Raw genomic sequence first — 25,710 nt, 5'->3', positions numbered from 1 at the left:
TGCATAATTTTATGCAAGCGCGCTTGGCGATGGAGTATACCTGGCGGTATGTAAAGCAGCTTCAAAATGCGTTGCCTCTTTGGACTCGTTTACAGCCCGTGTGCCTTGAGTATGACAGACTGCTGGTTTGGGGAAAGGATCGTACGTGTGTCTGGCTGGGTGTGCTCACGGACAAGAGATAATGATCAGGTTAATGAGATCAGACGATAGGGTTCTCTCTTCAGAAAGGTTTTCAGAGTGCACTGGATGACCAGGATGAGTTTACCTCAAGGGGAAAAGCAAGGGCACGGTTTAATTTACTGGTACTACAAGCGCAATACCAGAAATTGTCAAGTACACATGAACGATGGCGCATCGAAAAGTACATTCTCGGGAGAAAATGACTAGGGTTTTTCTGCTGGTTATTGCAATATATCTGGATTGTGTGTGGAGTATGGAGGGTAACGTAACCACTGAAGGTAAGGTTATGGCATTTAGATTTACTGTGATAGAAATAATTTTTATCATCAAAGTCATTCAAATATTCTATATTTTATTTCACCCCTGTTACCTTCGTTTGTTACATAATCTACTAATATATCATCACCGCTTCTCTCGTTTATCCACATAAATGTGATTTCCCCCCTCATAACACGTTTTCTTACACTATCGTCACATTTTTTATCACGTTTTACAGTAGGCCTTTAGTGTCACCACGCCTGCATCGAGAAGTGGCGTTGGCACGAGACAGAGAACAAACAGTGCGCTCGATAAAAAAAATAAAGTTTGGGCCACCAGATGCATGGAATGTAGGTTGGAAAGAGCAATGCTAAAGTGCGTTAGACTAAAAACACCCTCAACGCAGACAGTTTATATATCAGCATCATGTCATCTCAATTCGAGATGAAAAAAATTCCTTGACTATTGGCGTTAGTCCCCTTTTGCGTTCAGCAGAGGCGACATCATACACCGTGCCATAATTACAAATTCTGTTCACTCTTATCTGTATTATAACGAGGTCGACGAAACAGTCATTTCAACAAATTTCTTCTCCACGCAGAATTCTTTCAATATTTCGAGCATACCCAATCTGCTCGACTTCTCTCACGAATCCAAACAACTGCTTCGTATCTGCTTTCAATGATGGAAGCAGAGAAAGCTGCAAAATGCAATTCATGTGAAACCAACCAGAAAGCGCAATGAAATCCTTCAGTGCTGCCATTTAATTGCATTTCATTTGTAAATGGTGAAATATGAATCTCATGTAAGGAGCTAGGAACGGGTAATTTCAGCCATGTGCCACAAATCTTGCCAAAGAGACGCCATCGAATGGACACCATTTTGGGTATTAACCCAATCGATGAAAGGGCGACAGAAATAAACGGGTGATCTCCAGCGCGTTGAATGCAATGTATCATCACGTTGAATGGAATGCTCAGACCTTTTCAGGAAACGTTCTTGAACGTCGCCGGCCTGACGACAAAACCCCACTGTAGAATGCTAATCCCAGATTTCCACGCGTTTCAATTTTATCATTATTTAGAAGCAGAGACCACGCCCAGTCTGTCAGGCACGGCCTCTGAAGCAGATGCACGAACAGTAAGTCTGTTTGGAATACATGTACATAACCGATGATGATTTCAAGAGAAGGAAATTACTGTCAACACGTAGCTCTCAATCCGATCATTATTTTATAACCTCCACAACTGAAAGTCAAATCACCGTTGTAGGGACGGCAAGCTAGACGAGGCAGCCAGTTGTAGTTTTGCATTCAAGGATTTCGTAGACGGTGAATGAAATCATTCCTAACAGAAAGCAAGAACTCGTCATAGTGATACAGCCATTGAAAAGCACAAAAGTAATCCCAGTATAAAAATAAAGCAATCTTGGATAAATACCTTGTAATTTTAGCGATCGTGAAAATGACTAATGTGTAATAATTATTCAGTGTCTCCCCTTGACACATTCAAACTGTAAAGACAATGGATGCGAATGTATTTTTTTGCATAGAGTAGTATTTTAAAGTATTATTTCTTTCGCAGGAAAATCCTACTAGCAGTAGACACGCATCAACAAATACCGAGGACACTCTCCCATCGACAGAAAGAACTTCCCCTTCTGGGGAGCATGATGTGAAATCTTCTCCCTTCGGGAATACAAGTATAAGCACATCGATCCTGACTACAGAACATCCGACTGATGCTTCTCCCCAATATGGTGAAATTCACTGGTTGCTCTTCACAGGATGGCAGATGCCGCTATTTATGGTCTGCGTCGAGATCTTTGCTTACTGTGTCACCATTTTCATAGTCTTTGGCTTCAGTCAAAAAAGATCTCGTGTCAAACGATTCGGACATTTCTCTTGGAAAGGACCAAACCCGTTTCAAGTACAGGATGCTAAAAATGTGAAAGCGGCAAGGGAGCATTATATCGGGACAGATTTCAAGGAAGGCAGATTTAAGGCCAAGAAACCGTCAATTAGGGGACACCGTCCATAAGGACACACCCATTCAAATTCAACTTTACCTAAAAATTATCAGTTTCATTTAATATGAAAACAATGGTTGGGAGAAACACTATGCATTACACATTCTTATAAACATGATTTAGGAAATACGCTGTAATATTATGATGATACTATAAAATCATGTTGAACTTCCCCGTCTCCCGACATAGCATCTGTTTCATTCTCTTGCCGCGAAAAGTTGGGCTTATTTTATGTAAATACATGTGTACAATCGAAAAGGCCAGATATTTTTTATGTGGGATGGATAACAAGTGCCAGCCCACGTGATGAGTATTGAATGAAGATAATCGTACTGCTCCCATGACAAATGCAGATTCGCTTGGTACGTTACCAAAGTGATTTCCACGTCATGCAGATTGGTTTCCACGACAGTATGATACAAAAAAATGCCCATGTCAGGACTTTATCTACACGATGTGGACGTCTGTGTATTTTGCAGGTACATGTATGTTTAAAATAGCATAACTTAACCATGGGTAAGAAGTGTTCCATCCACGCACCTTCAAGCTTTCTTTATCTCCCTGGACGGACATCAACAGCAAATTACGTTACTTACTGCCAGACATCCCCGGGCAAACAAGGTTAATAATTGACGATGTTAACGGAATCGTGCCAATGTCATACGAATAAGGGGCGTACCGCTTTATTGCGTTGCAATTACAGAGCAAATATCCTAGGAGGTTGGCTTCTAGTATGGAGATTGTCATTAACGGTAAAATATGGTCCAGTCTTTCGGTGTTTATCGTATCTTTAAAATGGTTGCCTCGCAGACAGAGTGATAGGATCGCCAGGCCCTCTAATTTTCGATTTCAATTATTTGAACACAGTTTTGTGTAACTTTAACGAATAAATGGAAATTTCAGTTTATTTGTATGTTTTGACTTTGCAAAATATCACTCAGTAATTATGTATAAAGCACACTGTGACAAATGGACACAGATTCCAACACCGTTGACTCTTTTTTTCATTTTTAATTCCACTGTGTATGATATTACTTGGTTTGGTGACTTTTATGAGTCCTCTGTACACAACAATCCTACCTTCACATCTGAAGTTAACAACCTGGAATATTCATATGAAACAAACAATGCATAATTTGGATAGGCTTACGAGTGGTAAATGGCCACGACTGTGCATGTAACTTGTACAGACAGGAATCGTAGGGAACACAAGAGAAATGTTTGCTGGTATGCTGACTAAAAGTATAATTTCCTAAGACAAACGGTGATATATATTTCTGATCATGGCACAAATTAAACACAGTAGTCAAAAGGTTAAAGAACTAGAAACTTAGACAAAACCAGCATTATTGTGAAAAGCCTACAGATCCTTGTTATGTCATCAGAACATTAATTTCAAACAGTCTTTTCCTTCTAATCCGGACCTCCTTAAATTAGGTTAAGATTGATATTAACTTTCATCACTTTGCCTTTATATTGGGTCAGCTGGTTTTGATTGCTTATGGTTATAACTGAGTCAATGTGTTTTATTAACGGCACGGTTTTTGCTGTGTATCATACGGTAACATTCACTACACATGTACAGGCATATCTGCGATTTATATTTAAACTGTGCCAGAATTATGCAGGACGAAAGAATGTACCAGCAGTACAGTTTTGACTCAATGAATAGATGTACTTTCATTGTCAACTGCCTGGCCAGTCTGAGTAGATCTGTCTAAAAGCATTAACTGCACTGGCCTGCTGTGATGCATGTTAGAGAGAACCAACGTGAAATTAAGCCTTCATATTGGCTGATACTGCAGTGTACAAACAAATTGAATGAAAAATGTCTGTAAAATATCACTTATAAAACAGAATGACGGATCAATAAAACCGGCAGTTCTTTACAATGTACAGCAATATTCAGGGTATTGATCCATGCTGTCAAACACAAAGAACCAAGCTGTAACCAGGGGGAGGTGGTTTTCAAAAAAGTAACAGAAAGTAATGTAGTTTTAATCAATAAATACAATAAACCAAACATTATTCTTAAAACAATTTCAAGCAATTCTATCACCGACATAACAATCACAAGAAATATTTAACAATCAGTACCAAACACTAGTGAGGTTTGCATACACAAGGTAATGCATAGCAATCTACATCAACAAAGAATGACAAAGTCTCTCCAAGTTTGCTACTCAGCCCTGAGCATGAGTGAAGCAGTTATTTTCAGATAAAGATGTCTCGAACACTCCAGTCAGAATTTGAGATAGCTTACTTTAGAGAAAAGCAAGTAATAGAGTTTCAACATCACTGGAATGGGTCTGCTCTCACAATCATTACTTGTCTCCTTCAGAACGCACTCAGGAGGTCTGTTATTTTTGCTCAAAGCTGAAAACCAAAACTGCTTTTTGAAACTTGGATTGACTTGTACTAATCTACACACAATCAAACCTGCCTTTTCCAAACAAATAATTTAGGCTAGGGTGTGAGATTTATTGCTAGACTCATTCATAACAAGGGAAAACTCCACTGCACTGATAACAAGTTATATTTTTATTACTTGTTGATAATATCAGTACACAAAATTATCTTAAACAACACCTAAAACACATCTTCTTCAAGGATAGACAGATATAAAAACTGGGGCCGATTTCATAGAGCTGCTGAAGACCAAAATTTGCTGAAGCGCGAGAAAACCTTGTTTGGTAAATCGCCAAAACTCCATGTGATGTATATTGTTTTGGGATCTTATTTGGCTGTTTTTTGGTTAGCATGACAATCAGATAGAGTTTGAGCTGGTAGCATTTGTTTTTTAAGCAAACTTTTTCCACGCTTAAGCAGATTGTGTTTAAGCAGCTCCATGAACTTGGCCCGTGGTTCTGATTAAAAATTACTTTGTTTCTTAGTTCATTTTTATATTCTGTCTATAATTTCTGGAGAAGAAACATTTTACCCCATGGATCCTTTTCCAGCAGGGTGGCATCATATTTTCTTTAACTATAACATGAAGACAAATCCACTGCTACTCAAAAGACTTGATAACGTCTAGCATGTATCTATTATTATCATCAGGGCATGCTAACATTACCACGAAACAACCATGACAGCATGTCATTCCACTGTTCTCATTTTACAGCCCTAATAATTCTACTCTTCAAGTTAACTTGCCCATACTTTATTTTTGTAATACATTCCGATAAAATATCACTTGAGTAAAAAAGTCATTATTATTTCTTTGGCTTTGGCACAGTTTTAGTTACCTTAGCAATATTGTAGTTTCATTCAGCCTTGTGTATCACCTTAGAGTTCTCATGCAATCGAAGATTACAACAATGTGTTATGTTTGATCAATCACTGAGATGGAGTTAACTGAGGTCCAAGGCGCCATGCCAACCTGTCTACACCTACGCAGATGCATTATAAATCAAGCACAATGATTAAGGTAAGGCTCAAAAGCCAGTCCATCAAAAGTGAAGCCAGGAGATTTTCTCAGATAAACTCCTACCTCCATAATTGGAAGATGTCATCATCACAACTATTTCATATTTTCTGGTTTCCAAATTATGTGATAGGCCTTAAGGAGTTACATGCATTAGAATACTCATTAATTGATTGATGTGTCTATTCATTTATTGAAAACAACTCCCGAGTTAGGCTGTACCCCCTCTAATTTTTTTCCTTGACCATTATGTGAAATCAGCATTTAAAAAAAGAACAAAATTGGAATAACTGAAGCAATCATCGAACTGGGTATGGTTAATCAATAAGAAAAAAAAATACGAACTTGCAGCCTAGTGGGAGAAACTTCAAACAACTTCTGTTTTAAAATCAGTTAACAAATTCTTATTTTTGGCTGTAAGATGACTATTTTTTCTGATAAATTAATCCAGCCTGCTGAATAATGTATGTGATTCGACATGCACGTCTTATTTGCTGTGAATGCATAAAGTCTTACAATCACCTAACATGCAAAATTACACAGATGTTTTTCACTTCCTGTTTGAAAATAATTCATCAATAAAAGGACCTACCCTCCCGACAAAGTTAGAGAAAATTCAATGGTTAAGACAAAGATTCATTATCTCTGGCTTGCGACCATTCATGACAAGTCAGTTCAACTTACTTCCCCTTTTTGTTAGATTTATAAAATTTTCCCTCCATTCCCCCACCCCCATTTATAAAATGCCTTGATGGAAACTCCTATTTCTCACCCCTATATTAGCCCCTGGCTAAAATAAGGGTTGAAACAATCTGGCCAAAAGGCTACATTTGCATTTGTTAAAAAATCCAAATGCTTAAAAGAAACAGAGAGAGAGGGAAAGCTTTTTTTCTCTCCCTTAACTGCAAACCCCTTATCATACAATCACCTCAAATGAAATAATCAACCCCAATTAATTAAAATGGATAATCAAGTATATATCAAACACAGTTTCAATTCCAAAACCACTATACGCCAACACAGCAGAAGTTAATGAGGCTGCTTTCTTTCCACTCATCAATACTGTTTCCCCAGTATAAAAATATATGCGCATGTTTAGCAAAGCTAACATATGGCAAATACAACCAGTAGATTTAACCATGGCCAATACTCGCATAATCAACTTTGCTTTATGCTAAGTTTAGTGCACGTTTTGTTTCAATCTACGTGCATACACAATCCACTGCTATATAATCACTCCTAGGTTTCAAGTTATGGATATGGAAATAAATGTAATTTATCCTTTATCTTTTGTTGTACTCAAACTATCTCCATCTAATTAAATTCTGTAAACTGCTGACAATCCATGCTTTACAGGAAGATTCAATTCTTTTGCACCATAAGATGCATAATTTGCCACTTCTTCATTTCGGCCTATTTCCAACAACTATTTCCTAAAAGCACTGCTTAGATAAGTCCAATGCACCACTGATCTCGCCACTACACTCCGACATAACGTTTGATTGAACAACTTGCATCTTTCTTGTTACACAGTGCAGGAACTAAACCCTCCAATCACTTCATAGATGCTCCAGTTTTCACATTGTTTCCATAGCAATTACCATGGGAACCTAATATGTAAAAGCTATTAGCCTGTACAAGTTGTTATGACTTCTTCCTGAATATACCTGAACATCAGCTAAACATCTAAACTTGCAAGTATACTGAATTTTTGTAGTATTTCAGACATTTTCTCAAGTTTCCCATGCTTTCCAAACATCTCATACTTGTATTTGTCAAGAAGCTATTCAAATTAATGACAGCAAGGGCGACTTCTAGTTCTATAAGAGTACCAATAACTGGCAATGTCTGAATCAGCCAGCTACAGCCTTGTATGTCAGTGACTTCCATAGGTACACATGTACCATCCAGCCACATCCCTAATGTTCAGATGCAATCTCCCATATCAATATTAAGCAACCTCTATGTTGATTGCTCTGAAGGGGGCCCTCTAGTGGTCTGTGGAGTCCATATCTTCCCAAGCCAACCATTGTGATTTGAATATTGGCAAGATTAAAACTTTTTACAGATTCAGTCTGATACTACACACTAAACAAACCCAATATCTAGAACTATTATGCACTTGGGCAAGGTACAAGTACATGTACAAGGATAACAAGGAGTGTGCCAAAGTCAATAAAATCAATGTAAAATCTAAAACATTTTTCACATTTCTCACAAACTTGGAACAACAATTAACCATCCGTCTGTTTTGCTTTCTTCTAACACATTTACATTGCAAACAGACATGTACAAATTGACCATTGAAGCTGAGCTCCTGGAATGGCCTCCAAGAATTAACACGAGAGGGCGGTGTGTGTGGTCTATTAACATTATCCTGCTTGGGGACACTTGACTGGTTCACCTATACTCTTCCCCCACCACATACAATGGGGAACCAGTCCTTTTCTCTCACTGCCATGGGGCATTTATGCATGGAGTCCAAACCCTAATGGGATTGGAAGGTGGTTCCCAGACTAAGGAGACTGGGTAATCACTATGTAGTCTGAGTACTATGCTACAGTCCATCAGTGGGGTAACACAAGAGACATCCTAGCATACCTGGTTAGTTTTTATCATTTACATTCCTAACCAGTTATAGTCGCCTCTTAATAAGCACATGTACATCAGCCAAATGCAGAGATGTACATTCCTACAGGGCCATACAAAAAACATCAATGCTAACAAAGTTATTTAAACTTTTTTTTTCATTTTATGCTTAGTGTTGCAAAAGGATTTAGGGCAACAATACAAAGGTTGAAGTTTTGCTACTTGCAAGCTGGAAAATTTCTCACAGAATTTAAAGACAAACATGCTGAAAAATATACTTGCCCGTAAAACTTGGTTTTGCAGTTATATGGGTTTCTGCCAAGTCACAGAAGTACTTAGACAAATACAACACGGCAATCCAAAGAAACTTGCCAATCTATTGCAATAACAAGTTTTAATTTTTTTTTCGATCATGCTATTTTCTTTTTGTTAAATACATATTAATAGCACACATTGAAGTCATATCCTTCTAACACAAGCACAAACTCTATAAGCATGAGTAAGGATAAGAATAATTCTCGACGAGTGCAGAATGCAGACAGTAATCAAAGGTGATGCTTGTTAGGTCAAGCTATAAACCTGGGGTCCAGAAGTGTGACATTTTGATGTCCGTTACATCTGACCTTTGTTATATGACATGGAAATATCATTGGAATTGATTTCAAGATATTACCATTTGTTTGGCAGGTAACTTGCATTAATTTACCACTCTTGGAAATCAGAAAATGTGGCCTGGACTTACAAAATCGTATGTCAGATGTGAGAGAGACACGAAAAAATTGGACCCCTAATTTCTGGAATTACCCAAACCTTACTCTTACCAGTACCCCAACCCAAAGAGAGACTTTGCTGTGACATTGGCGGCTGTAAATGTATCCATGTGGTGTCATATATGAGGATAATACATCACAACAAACCACTTGCAATCCATGTGACAGAATCCAGTGCAATCGTCACTGGGAAGTCAAAGATTCCATGCAGCACAAGACTTTGTACAGCGTTTTACAATTCATTGTAGCACACATGGGAAGTAGAAAGGATGAAAAAGTAGCTGATCCATGGCTTTCATCTAAGCCACAGTTCAAGGACTGTAGTTCTTAAACTTGACAAACATCAACAGATCTCTACAAACATACTCTCAAACAATCCTAAGGATGTAGCGAAAAGGACTAGTATTCTCATTCCTACCCACAAAAAGACTAACAACGAAAAGATGCTACTAGAAAGTTCTAAACGGGAAGCCAACGTCACCTTGGTTTTGAACGGATGTTAATTGGAAGAGACCTAGCATGCTTGGGGCTGACATCCAACGGAAGCTGACCCAAAGACTTTTGATTCCTTGGAAATGGTACAGAGCCCTCTGATGTCAGACGTGAAGAGGAAGGAGTCATCTGAGACATTGGCGACAAAAAGTAAAGAAAGTTACCTCAAAAGCGTTTCTTCTGTAGATAAATGAGTAGGAACCCATCTGATACATCATGAATGAAAAATCTTGGAGGCAGCCAAGTACATGTAGAGATGAAGTCCAACAGTAATGGGACCTCACAATCTTATCACACACTACTCACCTGTGTGTGAGCGTGCCATGTTCCGTCACCATCCTCTGTATTTTTCTTTCTTCTTAAGGCTTCAACCTGGCCATATTTGGAGACTGGAGAAAGCCTGTCTTCCGAAGAATGTATTTCACTGTTTAAAAAAAAGGCCAATCAAAGACTTAAAACTTCATGCTGACCCAAATATAGTGATTCACATACATGATTGATATGATTTTAAAACAATAGTTCCAAGAACAATGTCACAGGTAATCTTTTTATTAACAATAATGATAGCAACTGATACATCTCAATGGATGTAGAAGAGTCCAACACAAATGCGCAGGTAATCTCCCACTGACAATCACTTTCAACGCTGCTGAATGACAGTTACACACGAACAGCCTCCTCAGTCCACTGAAGACAAGATGAGTGTGACTGGGAGAGCTCCAGGTCTATCTACTCAGAGAAGCTTACACAGTGACTTACCTTGGATATCCATGCATGAATGGACACTCTCCTCCTTTTAGACATTGCCCTTCTTCCCAGAATCGACAAACAATGCTGCTGACATCGTGAGCGAAGGGGCAGTCTGTCCGACGACACTTCCCCTCCAAGAAAAAACTACATGGCTTCTTGTGAAAACCTAAAAAAAATTTCCAAATATTACAGAATGGCATCTTAACCCTTTCGCACCGGGAGGCAGCAATAGCCGCCGTAAAAATTGACATCCTCAGCCCACTTTTCAGCTATTATTCTCAACCCACACTCGAGCGAACACGGTGAAAGAAGGCAGATCCTGGCTCTTGTATATATGGTAATTGGCCTTTGTGCGTAGCCCAGAAATGAAAAGACCAATTTTGCATCATAATCACCAGCTTCACAATAGTCCCCAGCGTGCAGAGCACGCAGGGCCACAAACCGAGAATTTGCGGTTTGGCAGGTGGCCTTCGTGGCCAAGCGAGGCTGGAATTCTTGGAGTCAGCTTTTGGGAAGAAATTCCCGTCATCAAGGGGTTAATTCAAGGAGATAAAAAGGTAGCTTAGGAACAAGATATGCGACTAAATGAAGACATACCTATTTTCCGTCTGTGTTTCCTCCAGGGCGGTCTGCTTTGCTTGGCATCATTAGCTGCTTCTCCTAGCCACATTTCCTCCAGCTGCGAGGAATATACTGCTTTCACCGTCCCACCTCCCACATAAGCAAGTTCCTCCCCCTTTAAGGAGGCTTCGTCTTCGAATGCAAACATCTGTGGATAAAATTGAAGAAATTTTATTTGATAAAGCTACTTTGCAAATCTTGCACAAGAGTGTCCCTTAATCATCGACAACTCTATCTCTTTTTACTTCTCTTGGCTACAAGTTAGGCTTTCTCACAAATGATCATTGCAATCTCTCTGACCACTTTTTCCCGGAGCATGTAACAAATATAAATATCCAATTTTTGTTACATTTAATGTGCAAAAAAAAGGAAAAGCTACCTGGTTTTCGTAGTCTAGATGCATGATAGGATCCATCTCTACTCCAACTGGGGCTTCTACATGACCTTCACCATCTGTCCAATTGTAGTGTTCACCATGCTGTCCAACCACCCACTGCAAACTTGCATAGTTTGCTGGATGTCCCCCTTGACCTTTGACCCATGCTCCATCATCGTGTGTATAATCACTTCTAGCCTTGCTGGGACTGCTGGCATGGAAACTACCTAGATCCACTTCAAGGGGGTTGGACATTGGCCCCTGATCTGAAGAGGGTGACTTACGAGGGGCACTCCCAACAACTTTACTGATGGTCAACTTGTCAAGACTCCCTGGATGAGGTGAGTCCAAGACTCGAGATTCATCAGCATCCTCATCTCCTGAAGATTCATCAGGAGATATGCTCTCATGGATGGGTCGGAAATGGGTCTTGGGAGATATCAGTAACTCGTCCATGGCTAGACTACCATCTCCCAGATCAGCCTTTTGTCGCATTGGACTAGAACCACCCACAGCCAGATCAAAGGGACGTCTACCTTTCCGGATAGCCTCAGGTTTGCTGATTGTGGGTACAATACCTGTCAAGCTAAGAGACCCCTGACTCTTCTCTGAGCAAAGATCATCTGTGAAACCAGAAGCACTGCCTTGCTGAGGAGGTGTCAACCAAGATGGAGTGAGCTCCTGTGAGCTGCCATCAGTTTGGAAGCTTTGCTTTAGTGAATCACTCCATTCATCATCTTTGGCATCTAACTTGCTCTTTATCACTTTCTTATTGCACTCTTTCATTTCTTCCATCTCTCCAGGGTCTTTCAGAACTTCTTCAAGTAGCTCTGCCTCTGAAACCATTTCATCTGTTTCTGTACCAGCTGCACTGGCAGGACTCAGACTTCCATCTAGATCACTCACACTCCGAGCAAACTCAAACCGAGAGGAGCTCCTTGAGCAAATGAAGACAGGACTATCCATGAGGCTATCTTCAATCAAACTCTGTTCATCCTGCTGAGAAGACTCTAGCACCTGTTCTGGAGTTGCTGCACCTTTCTTAGCTGATGAATCACTCAAGCCACTCTCAGACTTCCGGCCAACTGATCCAGACTCTGGACTGATCAATTCCTTCATGGAAGTCACTAAGGCACTCACCTCCTGCACAGCTGCTGGATTCCACAGATCCCGTAAGCTGCCACTTTCACAGGGACTTGTGCTGCAGCTATTGTAGTGACTGTTGTTTTGACTGCTATATGGACTGCCATACACACCACCCTCAATGAAGGAACTCTTGCGTCTTCTTACCAACCCACCCCTGACAAAGGAGCCATCCTCCCAACGAACTATCTTGGGGGGATGGTAATATCGTGGCTGAGTATCATAGGTTGACCACAGAGCGCTGTTAATGTCCAATGGTTGAACATCAGCAGCAGTAGGAGTTGATTCATCCAGATTACAAGCAGATATAATACCCTTTGCCAAAGAATCTTGTTCACTTTCAGAGTAGAATGGACTTCCTGGGTCGCTGCAGGAAAGCACACTGTTGGGACTTGGCAGAGGTGCTTCTGGACCAAATGCTTCCTCTGAGAATGGAAAATGGCCCGGGAGGAACTGACTAATCACAGCAGATGTAGCAGGGCACTGGTGATGACTGTGTGTTGGACAACAGATACGAAGAAGTGACTCTTCTTCCCGAAGGGAACCCACTGCAGATACTGTTATTCTGTCGTGATCTACCATTACCTTTAAGGCTTCTGGTAAATCCTGGACATTGCCTATTTTTGTGCACTCTTGATGACTTTGCTCAAAACATTGCTCCTTACTGCATTCCTGTTGATCTGGCCAGTTAGACGCATTCAACTTTTGTGGAGATCTTTCCCAGGGCTCCTTGGCAGGTGGAAGCTCTTGATCCCAGATGCAAGATAGTGGGTAAGGAGCTCCACCTAAGTCAGTGGTATGGTCTTCCAGATGCTCTTGGCTTGATGAAGTAGACGATGTCAGAGTCTGGTGGGCCATACATTCAACATCTGTATCTTTCCCAGACTGACCTTGTCGCATGCTCAGACTGGCTTGGCTGTCTACGACTAGCAATGGCATGGCCTGCAGGGAAGAGACATTTCTTCCTTGACAGGCATATGCATCAGATTTGCTAGAATCCAGCAGAGACAAGAGATCTGGCTTATCTCCATGTCTTCCTCTCTCTGCTGAATCTCCTTCCAGAAGACTGTGGACAGCAGTGACCAGTTGAGGTACATGTGGACTCATGTCGCCTTCACAGACCTCTTGAATGGGTACTGGACCTTCTTCGGACTGGATATCGCCTACATTGCACTGATCATCTTCAAATATGTCACGGCAGAGGCTCTCTGCCAGTGAATTGACAGCTTCTTCCAAGCTGATTTCACTAGGTGATGTCTTGACACATGGACTACTGGCGCCTGATTGGTAGACTGTCTGTAGCTTACTTAGGCCCTTCCCCCGGTCCAGGACAGGAATCACCGGCTCTGTGAACCAGCTAATCTCCTTCTCATCAACTACAGCATCTTCCAACAACTCTTCAAACTCTGGACTCTGGCTGGGACTGACATTCAAAACCTCTTGGGTCCTCTCTTTTCTCTCCCAGGCACATGGCTGCTGTAGATTCTTGGCTTGAATTGTCACAGCGCCAATCCTATCTCCAACTCTTCCCATTATCTCCCCATTCCTTTCAGTTGAAGGCTTTCCCTCAACCTGTTTCCTCCCATAACTCTTCTTGGACTGATATTTAGGGACTACAAACGTCAAGTTATCATCAGGGTGGCTCATGCTGTTTGGTAGACTTTTGGCCCGCTGGTGCTTCCTAGCAGGAGATCTACTCCCTCTGGAGGAGGAGGCAGAGACACTCTTGACCACTTTCCTCTCTCTTTTGGTCATCTCTACCTGACCATCAGGTGGAGATTTCTTGCTAGAAGCCCAGGCTCCATGCGGCTTGGGATCGGAGGTCATGATGGTGTTTGTTTTATCACTAAGGGCCGGGAAAGCCTGGTAATACCTGAAACCATAAAGAAGAAAGAAAAATATACCTGCAGTTTATTTGTATATATACTCAAGGTACACATGATATGTAAGGAAACAAAGATAACAAAAAGATCACATTACCCTACACATATACTCTTATTTTTGTTAATTTGTGTGTATTGTTAGGAAATAACAATCAAAACGTCTGAAGTCAAAGTGATTGATTTTAAAGGACTTGTAAGATACTCAAATTTACTAGGAAGCAATGAGATATAAATGCAGTCAATCAATCAAAGTAAATGGGGAGTACAATATAATTTAGTATATATAATTTAGTTTTCTCACTTTGCAGCTTGGGAAGCAGGGTTCTCATGATGTTCAGTCTTCACGCCTGGTTTCAGTGGTGAGCCTGTCTCCTCATCGCTGGTTCCAACTCCATCCTTGGTCCCTCTGTCACGTTCCTCTTTCACTCGCTTCAGTTTAACACATAGTTCTTCTACCAGACTCTCAATCCCACAATCCTGGTCAGAGAAATTAAATATCATCAACCATGTTACAAATGAGGATCCCATTTCAGCAGTTTGTCACTTATCAAATTCAAACTCTCACTTAAAGTTTTTAAAATACAAGCTTGCTTTTATGAAAAAAATGAATATATTTTCTAGACAACAAATTCAAAATTCCTCATTAGAACAGGATTTATGAATTAAAAATAAAATACCTCCAGTTCTGCAACAGAGTTGGGAAACTTTGAACATTGCCTGGGGGAATTTGGTTACAAATGGATTGACAACAAAGTTCCTTATGTGCCTGTTAATTCCAAAAACATTGCAAATTTTGGAAGAATTGTTTAGTTTACATGTAACTGAATGCATATAATTAAATTAATCAGAAATTTAAAAACTTTTCCTTAGAGGTGCTCTTAAAATGAAGATAACACAATTTCATGTACTTTCCGTACGAAAATGTGCCCAAAATGTAATGAAAAAATTTGAAGTTCTCAATGGAAGGGATTCACAATAATCTGAATTCTAACTATCCTGACACAATGCCTTATGGGTACTGGTAGAATGCATGTCATGCTACCGACATTTAATCTTTTTTGTGGTTTATTATTTTTCCCAATATCGCTGACACACACACAAAATTGTGCACATATTGTGCATTATTTACGAAGTCACAAATAGCTTTTTACCCAGCACTACATGTACATTATGTACATGTAGCTGAAACAGATTTGTTTCACGATTATTGGATAAAATTGTCTGCAAATACCGGTAAAAAATCAAATTTTGTGCAACACCTGCAGCATTGGCCGTGCAAGCCGCCTGCAAAGGGTCTACTAACATAACAAGCTGCACAGATGCAAGGTCAGGATCTTACATGTATGTCTCAAAAGTATCATCTGACATCACGACAAATGACTTTTGTCAATTCTATAGTCAACCATACGGTACACATGTATGTAGGCCTACTGTACCAGCCAGAATTGTAAAGAAAGCTTGAATTTTCCATCGGCAATGAATTATGACAGAAAAATAATTTTAACATTCTGTACCACATGCAAAAACAGCATAAAGAGTTCACTCACAATCCTACGACAGCTTCTGTCACCACGAACAAAAATTTGCACCAGTCAATGCACACTGTATTTATAACAAAACATATTTTCAAATGATGGTCTATCAACCATTGTTTAAAAACAGTGCAAAAGTTCTGTTTTCTCAAAAACAGCAGAATTCTGGGTGGAAATATTTCACTAACTGCCCAAGGCTATTATATACATGTACTTTCTTTTAAGCAAGATAAATTATTCAACAATAATTTGATACATGTACAATGTAGTCCTCACTTTGGTGAGTTTTACCAATGGTATATCCTCCCTTTTTCTTTCTAGCTGTCAAAGTGAAACGCATACATGTGAACTATGTAACAACAGAGTTTTCATGGCCCTTTGCATGACCCTTCTCAACCTGTCTGTGCATCGTCAGCAGCCATTTCCCTGCATCATAAATGAGGAACATGTGCCCCATCCACTCAATCAGTCATGGCTCTTGTTGCAAAAAACTCTCTACTTCCAAGATTAATGACCAGAACTACAGGATCTACATGTATTACCGATTGACAACACCCTGCCATGTCAGATATAGAGATGAGATCTCTCTCCATTGCCGCAGAAATGGATGGATACAAATATGCATCAGGAGTCCCAGTCGCAGATTGAGTAAACTCATCTACATGTAATGTAAAAAACGTTCAATTTCCATGGAGATACATGTAACCGCACATTCTCGATGTACTGAATTTCACATTCAAGCACACTGGTGACACAATTATCCTCCTCATGGCATCGGACTCATCTTCAGAAGATGTTCACTCCATGATGCAACAAGCAGAACTCCCGTCTATCAATTTGCACTACAAAATTCTGGCACAGTTGTGTTGTTCACAGATCTTCTTTAACTGTGTTCCTTAGCAAAATTAGGACAGATCCATGGGTATGAACTAGTCAGCATCAGTTTGATTTCCATTGTCCACAAGAACAACAGTGCTTCACAAATCTAGATATTGCAATTCATGCATATATACCAGCATGAAATGCATGACTTGTCTGACTATCAAATCACATCTTGACGATGAAGACAAATGGGTAATCCAATTTATCTCACACAATGAAACAACTGCGCCATGATGGTTTGGTCTGTCTACTGTGCCATAAAGCTCAAGTTCACTAGAACAATTTCCTTGCTGACTGCCTGGCTGGGTTCCTCCCTGCATCACTGGTGTGACTTGTAAAGAATCTCAAGAATGCTGCATCCCAGAGGATGGATGTTGAAGGAGATTTAGGCTAGACTGGCTAACAAGTCCTTCTGTTATTTGCTACAATGCTAGAATTCAATTGCTTATAAATGAGGGAAGTTCAAGGAACCATCACAAACTTGCACAGACATGAAAAAGCCTCTGGTAGTTTAGGTCTTTGTTCTGATCACTGACACACTGCTGAGCTACTATGTCTGCACATAAATGTACATAACAAAACAGTAACATGCTTTGTACCTCTGGGAAGAATTAATGCCGTATCACATATGTACAGTGTATGTGTACATGTACTATAAAGAGTGCATAAAGTTTAACTTCAAACCATGCGGCGATGGAGTGATACGGTTTTCAGTTTGATGACGTCACAGAAATTTGTTGCATATCATCAGAAAAACATGTTTGTGCTAACAAGCATGAGATGACAGAGTGATATGGATTTCCAGTTTGACCACGTCACAGAAACTTATAGCATGTCATCAGAAAATCTAACACATGTAGGTCTCATCATTTGTGCAAGATAACATCTCCAAGGGACATGTGCGTGTACATGTACATTAAACGATAAAGTCAAATTAAGACTTGAGATGCCTGTGTTTTAAACAGAGCACAAGGGTTTTTTGCATTTGCATTTTGAGGGGAAAAATGCATTGTTTCATGAAGACACAGGTCAGGAGAAAATGTTCAGAACTTCAGACTATGGACTCTGTCCTTCAAACTGACGAAGGATCACTGGATTATGAAATCATGATGTTGCTGATCAAGGAATACATTGCCAAAAGAAGCACTGAATTATTCTCATTTGAAAAGGACATTCATACGCAACCAGTTTAAGAATCATCTACCTTGTAGGTATCACAGAGAGAAGTTTCCCTATAGTTCTCCCAACAATTGCTTGCTTACATGTAGTTAAAAAACAATTGAGTTCTTAGTCTCTATTCAACATATCCATATTTAGTGCACCACAGCATTCTCAGGCATACATGTACATGCATAATGGTACACCGAGTGTTGTACATACACAACACTTCTTTAGTTCAGGACTACACTACACAGATTGCTTCTGCCAACACTGCCCATATTTGGGAGATCCACAATGTTGGTGTACATGTACATGTATTTCTTTTGTCAAGGGCACAGCATGTACAGTACATACCAACCACAACCACACTACACATGTGATATGTACACTGTACATGTAAGCAATGTGAATGCACATGTATACATACATGTACATGTATGTCTGAACGCCCACTGTACACACATGTACATGTACATAAACATAACAGAGTGGTGACCAAGGATTTTGTATAATACAGGGTAATTCCAGAAATTAGAGGTCCCAAAGTGTGATATTTTTTAGTCCTTGTTACATGTACCGGTACATCTGACCTTTGTTATTTGACATGGAAATACATGTAAATGTAAAACCGGAATTGATTTTAAAGTACACGTCACATGTACCGTATTACTATTTGTTTGGCAGGGAATTTGCATTAAGTTGTCACTCTTGGAAATTAGAACATGTGTTCTGAACTGACAAACTCATATGTCAGATGTGACAGAGACACGAAAAAAATGGACCCCTAATTTCTGGAATTACCCAATAGCTATTTTTAAAGGGCAAGTCTTGCACCCAGTCAAGGTACATCAATACGTAGAAGTACCAAAAATACATTGGACATAATATGTCCTGAACACATCCATCCCACACACTGGGTGTACACACAGACGTACATGTACAGTACAATGCATGTACATGTACATGCTACATAAATGCTGCAACATGACTGGTACTGATTGATTACAGAAATAATGGGACAGTACACACCTGTCACCTATCACCAAGATTGTGTTTCACTAGGCCTACATGTATATGTTAGTCTGTGGCCCAAAGGATTTGTTGACATTCATCATGTGAAATTAAACCTCACTTTACAATGTACCTTGACATTAGACTGGAGCCATGTCTGCATTCTTCTGTCTTGCTGATTGGTTATATCTGGTCAGTTTGTGTACTAGTGACCTCGCTGTCTTTGGTCACAAGCACATAAATGAGTGAACTACGGTACAGTCAACTTACGTGTAACGTATTCCTTATACACATAAACTGTAGTCTTCTATTATTGTGTTTTTGTCAGTTTGTTTCCACTTCAATTTGTAATTTGGAACTCATTTTATTTACTGGCACTTCTACGATAAAATGGATCTGATTTACATGTAATAAGTTGACCACATTTAAATCCAATGCCATTCATCTACATATGTACATGAAACTTATGGTAGCTTGAGTTGATGAAAAAATGGTCTTCCGTATTACGTGGGATTAAAAATGGACACTTCACCAGGTACCGGTATTTTACAGACAGACACTTTTGAAACACATGCTCTAAATCTTGGTTTATTTTCGGTTGATTACATGTCTTACCTTATCAGTCACAGCTTGCAGACATTCTAAGACGGCGTATTTCTTCCAGTCATCTGCGGTCCATGACTTGCGGAATTTCCTTGGATGAACTTTGCCCTTAGTTGACTTGACCTCCTTCTGCGGCAGGAAGGGATCAAATTCTGTATCAGGCTCGAAGCTGTCCTGTTGTAGAATACTCAGGATGTAACGTGTGTAAATGACAGCATCAATGCCTCGTAGCTCGAGCTCTTGGCCCAGCCAAGATTGCAGAGCAGGAAGCGTTATCATACTTGATGATTAGATGGGAGGCGGAGGTTGGGATGAGGGGGCAGACGGACAGCTGAGATTGAAGAGAATGAGCCCGGAGTGGACTCAAAAGGTGATGATGGTAGCCATCATGCTTAGAATGTGCAGTCGTAGCCGCCAATCGCACCCAGTAAATCTCTGCCAGACGCTTCACTCTTAGCCCCACCCTGATGGGGGTTCTCAGTAGTGATGGTAGTCTGTTTCCACAGACATCTACAAACGATCTTGGGAATACAATTAACAGGAGCCATTTTGAAAAGGCTTTCAGTGTCCAATTATATTTGTCCGATTACCCCATTGTTAAAACTGTTCTATTTCACTGTATACATCAGACATCAACAAACAAAACCTCTTTACGTTTACATGTGTTAATACACTTTCCCTGCTTATAGAGGGGGAAATTAATGTCAAGGTTCTTATTCCTTTTTCCTGGGTGATTTTGCTGCCCGGCTATTCAACCTGTCTAGTGTCCCGTGCCAGGTTAGTCTTGGCACAGAAATCAGTCCTTAGGGGTAAATCTGCACAGGAAATTGGGCACGATACTGCTGACTCAGTCTAGCCCCAAGAAATGTGCAACCCAACAAGTGACGTCACAGGCGCAATGTTCATGCCAAGAGCTCCTTGCCAAGCCAGTCTAGTCTTTCCACTACTTCAGTTCAAGTCTTCGCTCCGTAAGTCCTGAGTGGAGTGTGGTATTATCCCATGCCTGCAGACAAATCAAAGAGCACAAGCAACATTGGTGATTTTGCGTCAGTGTTGTATGAAAAATGATATGAAGTCACACCACGTCAATTACTTGAAAATGATATGGCAGCTTCGGAAAAAATTGTCTGGTTTTAATTTAGGTTCGATATTTTATCGATGAGGCTTGGGCTGTTTCTGCTTATCTCTGAGACTGCTGCTGTATATGTCCCGGTACGTACATGTACAGTACATGCACGTGGCTGCAAAACAAAATTCACTTGACAAAATTATATCTAGGTCGCATTGGTATTGGATTTTGTTTATAATTCTTCAAAGTGGTGCAACAGTGCATGAAAATGACCACTTGTTTTCACAAAGATTACTCAGTGTTGAACTTGCCATTTCATAACCCCATCAAGAGCATGACATGGGTAGTAAATTCATGAAGATATTGCACCAATATCAAACAAATCAGAGGCAATACTGGTACATATGTACATATGTCATTTCAGCCACAGACCCTCTTTAGTAGAAGGTCCGTGTTTCAACCCAGCTGATGTGGGGACACATACTGTGTAGCTACCACATGGTAAAACCATGAATACACACAGCCTGTACAATGTGTGTGACCAATTTTGAAGGATTGTTCTTAAATCCATAAAACAGTACACTCCCCACTTCAAAAACTGTCTTCTCTCCCTGAGGTTAGAAACTTAGAGTTGGTTCTGTCGCGCAAGTACATGTGATAAGATTTCATATCCCAACACATGCAGACATGCCACACTGTACATACATAGTACAGACTACATTCTCCATGTACAACGTACATGTACGTAGGTACTGGTATTTTGGCCATGTGCGCTTGCGTGATAAACTACAGGAAATCCTGTTTCCTAAACCAAGAGGTCATAGGCTTGATTTATTTCCCTTGCTAATTGCCTTCTTACATGTACGTTTAAGTAACATGCTAAGGTGCACTAAAACAAGTCATATGACCACACAATTTTTCAAAGATGAAAATGATTCTCCCTAAAAAAAAAGAAAAGATTTTTCATTGATAACATGAACACTACAATCAAATTCACAAGTTGGAATTTGGTTTGAGGCCTACAGCCTTGTATAACCAACATGTACATGAAGCTGTCATGGCTATACACAGAACATTACATCATCAAGTACACGTACATGCAAAAATGTTGTTACTTTCCAATTTATTTTTTATTAAACATTTAACCACATGACTCATTCCACTTCCTCAAAGATATTTACAAATCTGACAATTGGTAGTTTTGAATATACATGTATCCTTGGGAAATACTAAAGCTCAAAACTGAAAGGTCTTTTGTCAGATACAAGTCTACATATATATGTAAATTGCATGTATCCTGCTGAGGAAGTTAATCATGTCTGTAAATACAAAGCTAATGCAAATGAGGAATCATCATCAAAATCTTCAAAAATAAAGACTGAAGAATGGCGCTGTCTGCAGACAAGTTGGATTGATTCTAGTAAAACTTATCTCACCATAATTCGCACATGCATGTTTACTGTAGACTTACATGTATTTTACAAGGTGTCCGCTGTGTCCTACTGCTGAAACTTGAACAAAACTATGCCTCTTGAATTGGGAACAAATACATGTACAGTAAGTGTGTTTATTAATTGAAGTTTGGTGATGCAGGTAACAAAAAAATTTAAAAAATCTTAACTCTTTCTCCCTTCACAGTTAGGCATAAACTATTATTCTTTAGAGTAAATTACCCAAAAGTGATAGGCCTGAATGTACATGTTATGAGTAAATGATTTAGGTACTACAAACAAAACTTTTGTTCCGTTTCTGAAAAAGGGCAAAAAACCAATATCAAGGTTGGTAACTCAGTAAAGGAAAACTTACAACCTTAAATGCATACTTTTCAGGTACTCCATGATACTTTTCAGGTACTCCATGATACTTTTCAGGTACTCCATGATACTTTTCAGGTACTCCACGATACTTTTCAGGTACTCTATGATACTTTTCAGGTACTCCATGATACTCTTAGGTACTCCATGATACTTTCAGGTGCTCCATGATACATGTTCACCTGTTCACACTCTGACATATGACATACGTTGGGAGCATGTGCAATCACTCAATCATTGTGTGATAAGTCAATCCTGTTGCTTCGTTTGCTGATAATTCTGTCATCAGTAAATTGCCTTTTTAAATTTGCTTTCTAATCCACGGTTGTGAAAGACTGTTTTAAAAATCGAAGTCAAGTCAGAGATTTCACACAGGGTTGACTGACGGTGCAACATAATCACACTCATCGATTGTGCCCAATATACATGTATAATGTATACATGTCTCGATCTCTGTGAAATAAGTAGATCTTCATGCACAAGGCCTATTTATCGATAACTCTGCCCTCGGCCTCAGCCAATCACCTTTTCTTGTCATTGGCAATGACATTGCTTTCAGGTGGCTAATAACCCAGGTACATGTACATGTAGGTCATAGCAGGGAAAAGGCCCTTTTAGATAGAATACTCTCCTTCGACTCCTTAGAACATGTTATCACTTTCTGATGGCTCATATCAGCGTTGTATCCGAGACCTTGATGTCCGAGACCAAGACCAAGGCATGCGAGACCAAGACCGAGACCTACTCCTTTCAAGACCAAGACCAGGACTTCGAGACTGAGGCTTTTGCAGGTCGAGACCGAGACCACGACATCTGAGACTGAGACCAACCATAAACCGATGTTTAGTTTTTACCACAAGGTAAATAGGGACAAACATATGGCAGTACAATTCAGTATAAAAGAAATAAAATGAAAACATTAGCATAAACACACACACAAATAGGTCAAATATTTGTTAAAGAATGTCTCAGTTCTTTTATCAGTGATACTGCTCTACTCTTACCCTGGTCTGGTCATTTTCAACCAGTGTCCCAAATGACATGATGTGAACATTAAAACAAATATCCGTAGACTGTTTTTTTGTAAGCAAAATACTGAAAAACAATATCCAAAAAAGATGTACCGTAACAAAACTACTAAAACAACACGTACCACATACAAGACGGAATGAAAGTTCTTTCACAAGTGCACACAATTCATAGCGTGCGCACACACAGACTGGTTCCCGTCCTGGCCCTAGGTTCAGCAGGAGACTACGTAGGGAACGGGAACCAGTCTAGTGTGCGAATTCCACTACTCACAACCTCATCTCCATGGTGTCAAGCAGCATGGCTACTCTGAATTGGAAATAAAGTAACAACTTGGGACAAGACTGCATCATGCTGCATTGACTAGTCTTCATTCCAGCATCAATTTCATTGTTTATTGCAAAAAATCTGAACATTACTGTCTTGTATTTATATAAGTGGTTGAAGAATTGACTCGAGTGGAGGTAATTTTGCCTTTTGCAACCGAGTGCATGCGTGGGAGCTAGATTCGCGTTTTGTTATGGTCTCGATTGGTCTCGAAGGGGAGACCCGAGACTATGGCATCCGAGACTGAGACCGGCCCTCACAAGACCGAGACTTTGACAGGGCGAGACAGAGACCACAAAAAAAGGTCTCAAGGCGGTCTCGAGACCTGGCTCATATTACATGTACATGCATGTAGATGAAGACAAATTCAGGACATACATGACATGAAATACATGTAGGCACTCTGGGGTGTCAAGTCATGTCCGTTGCACATTTACAAGGCTATGGGTAATTCCAGAAATTAGTGGTCCAAAAGTGTGACATTTTTGTGTCCCTGTCATGCCTGTTACATGTACATCTGACCTTTCTTATTTGACATGGAAATGTCACTGGAATTGATTTCAACCAAACTATTACTTTTGTTTGGCAGGTAATATGCATTAATTCATCACTCTTGGAAATTAGAAAATGTGTTCTGAACTTACAAAATCATATGTCAGATGTAACAGGGCCATACAAAAAATTGACCCCTAGTTTCTGGAATTGCTCATATATGAAACTCTTTCCTGCCTGTCCAAAAACCAGAACTGTGGGGTTCATTGTCAGCCGTGCAGTAGATGATAAACCCACAGTTCTGGGGGTAGTCCGTCTGCTACTCCCAGAAATGAGACACTCTCGATTTTTGTGTGTCTCACACTGTTACAGATTTTCAATGCTTTGTAATGCTATGGGATTCTGAATGGACATGATGTACCTGTTTATTCTGTCTAAAACTGCAGTTTTTCAATCAAAACTTCCCCCAAAAAATCTGTCAACCAACTGGACATGCGCCGTAGTATGCAGCTCAAATGTGCGGATCATTTGCTGAAGAGAGGCAAGATCGTAAGTACTAAAACTTAAACATGACACTTGTCAGCATGTTAAAAACGTCTGAATTTTGCCCAAATTAGCTCGTTCAAAAACCATCATGATCAAGGCCTAATGAGTGGACGGCTTTTGGACACGTTGGAGGGAAGATTTGATTTGATTGAAAATGTGCAGTTTTACTGGCCAAAATAAAAACGGACACATTCAGAATCCCATTTGAAGTTCAGCTGGGATTCAAATTGAACTGTGACTGTGAGACACACGGAGAGTGCCTCACAATTCTGGGAGTACCCGCCCGCCATGTTCGCGTCCGCAATGCACAAATGCCGAAACGGTTAAAATGATTCATGTCAATGATGAATACCGACGCGATTTCGACGCCAATTACTATATTATAAATTAACAACTACGTGAACACAAACTAAGTGCAATATACCCCATACCTCAATACAAAATTGGCGTGTAATGGCTCTTTCCAACAGAAAAAGTTACACGGAGATGTTCATCACGGTAAGAAAACGTAGCACCTCGTAAACGAAACGCAATCGACGGTAAAGTACGGTGTCATCATCATTAAAATTAGTCAGGCACCCTGTAAATTTATTGTTCTTCAATCCATATGTTACGACTAGGATAAATACGTAAAATTCGCCGGCCAGGTCACGCGTACACTGCACTGCCGCGCTACGCGCACTTTTACCTATAGATATGTCCAAGTCGCTTAACATTCCATTTTTTT

General features: G+C 40.0%; 2 protein-coding genes across 3 annotated transcripts; one reads left to right on the top strand and one right to left on the bottom strand.

Annotated features, from left to right (window-relative positions):
- The first annotated feature begins 63 nt into the window (after nucleotides 1–63).
- On the top strand, nucleotides 64–4,362 carry LOC110979895 (uncharacterized). Its single transcript, XM_022236050.2, has 3 exons — nucleotides 64–458; nucleotides 1,523–1,578; nucleotides 2,022–4,362. The coding sequence occupies exons 1-3, from the start codon at nucleotides 347–349 to the stop codon at nucleotides 2,475–2,477; spliced, it is 624 nt and encodes a 207-aa protein (XP_022091742.1). The 5' UTR covers nucleotides 64–346; the 3' UTR covers nucleotides 2,478–4,362.
- LOC110979933 (uncharacterized) lies at nucleotides 3,462–25,553 on the bottom strand. 2 transcript variants are annotated; one of them, XM_022236122.2, is made up of 8 exons: nucleotides 25,415–25,553; nucleotides 19,719–20,709; nucleotides 14,819–14,994; nucleotides 11,495–14,507; nucleotides 11,092–11,263; nucleotides 10,504–10,660; nucleotides 10,051–10,168; nucleotides 3,462–9,873 (listed from the first exon to the last, which is right to left on the bottom strand). In XM_022236122.2, the coding sequence occupies exons 2-8, from the start codon at nucleotides 19,983–19,985 to the stop codon at nucleotides 9,730–9,732; spliced, it is 4,047 nt and encodes a 1,348-aa protein (XP_022091814.2). In that variant the 5' UTR covers nucleotides 19,986–20,709; nucleotides 25,415–25,553; the 3' UTR covers nucleotides 3,462–9,729. The 2 variants fall into 2 exon arrangements, with proteins under 2 accessions (XP_022091814.2, XP_022091815.2); XM_022236123.2 differs by lacking the exons at nucleotides 19,719–20,709; nucleotides 25,415–25,553 and adding an exon at nucleotides 16,592–17,230.
- Nucleotides 25,554–25,710: the final 157 nt, after the last annotated feature.

Source organism: Acanthaster planci, linkage group LG13 (genome assembly GCF_054643075.1).
Source record: "Acanthaster planci isolate LZ-2023a linkage group LG13, COTS_SCS, whole genome shotgun sequence".
Lineage (NCBI taxonomy): Eukaryota > Metazoa > Echinodermata > Asteroidea > Valvatida > Acanthasteridae > Acanthaster > Acanthaster planci.
This window is presented reverse-complemented; position numbering and strand designations above follow the sequence as displayed.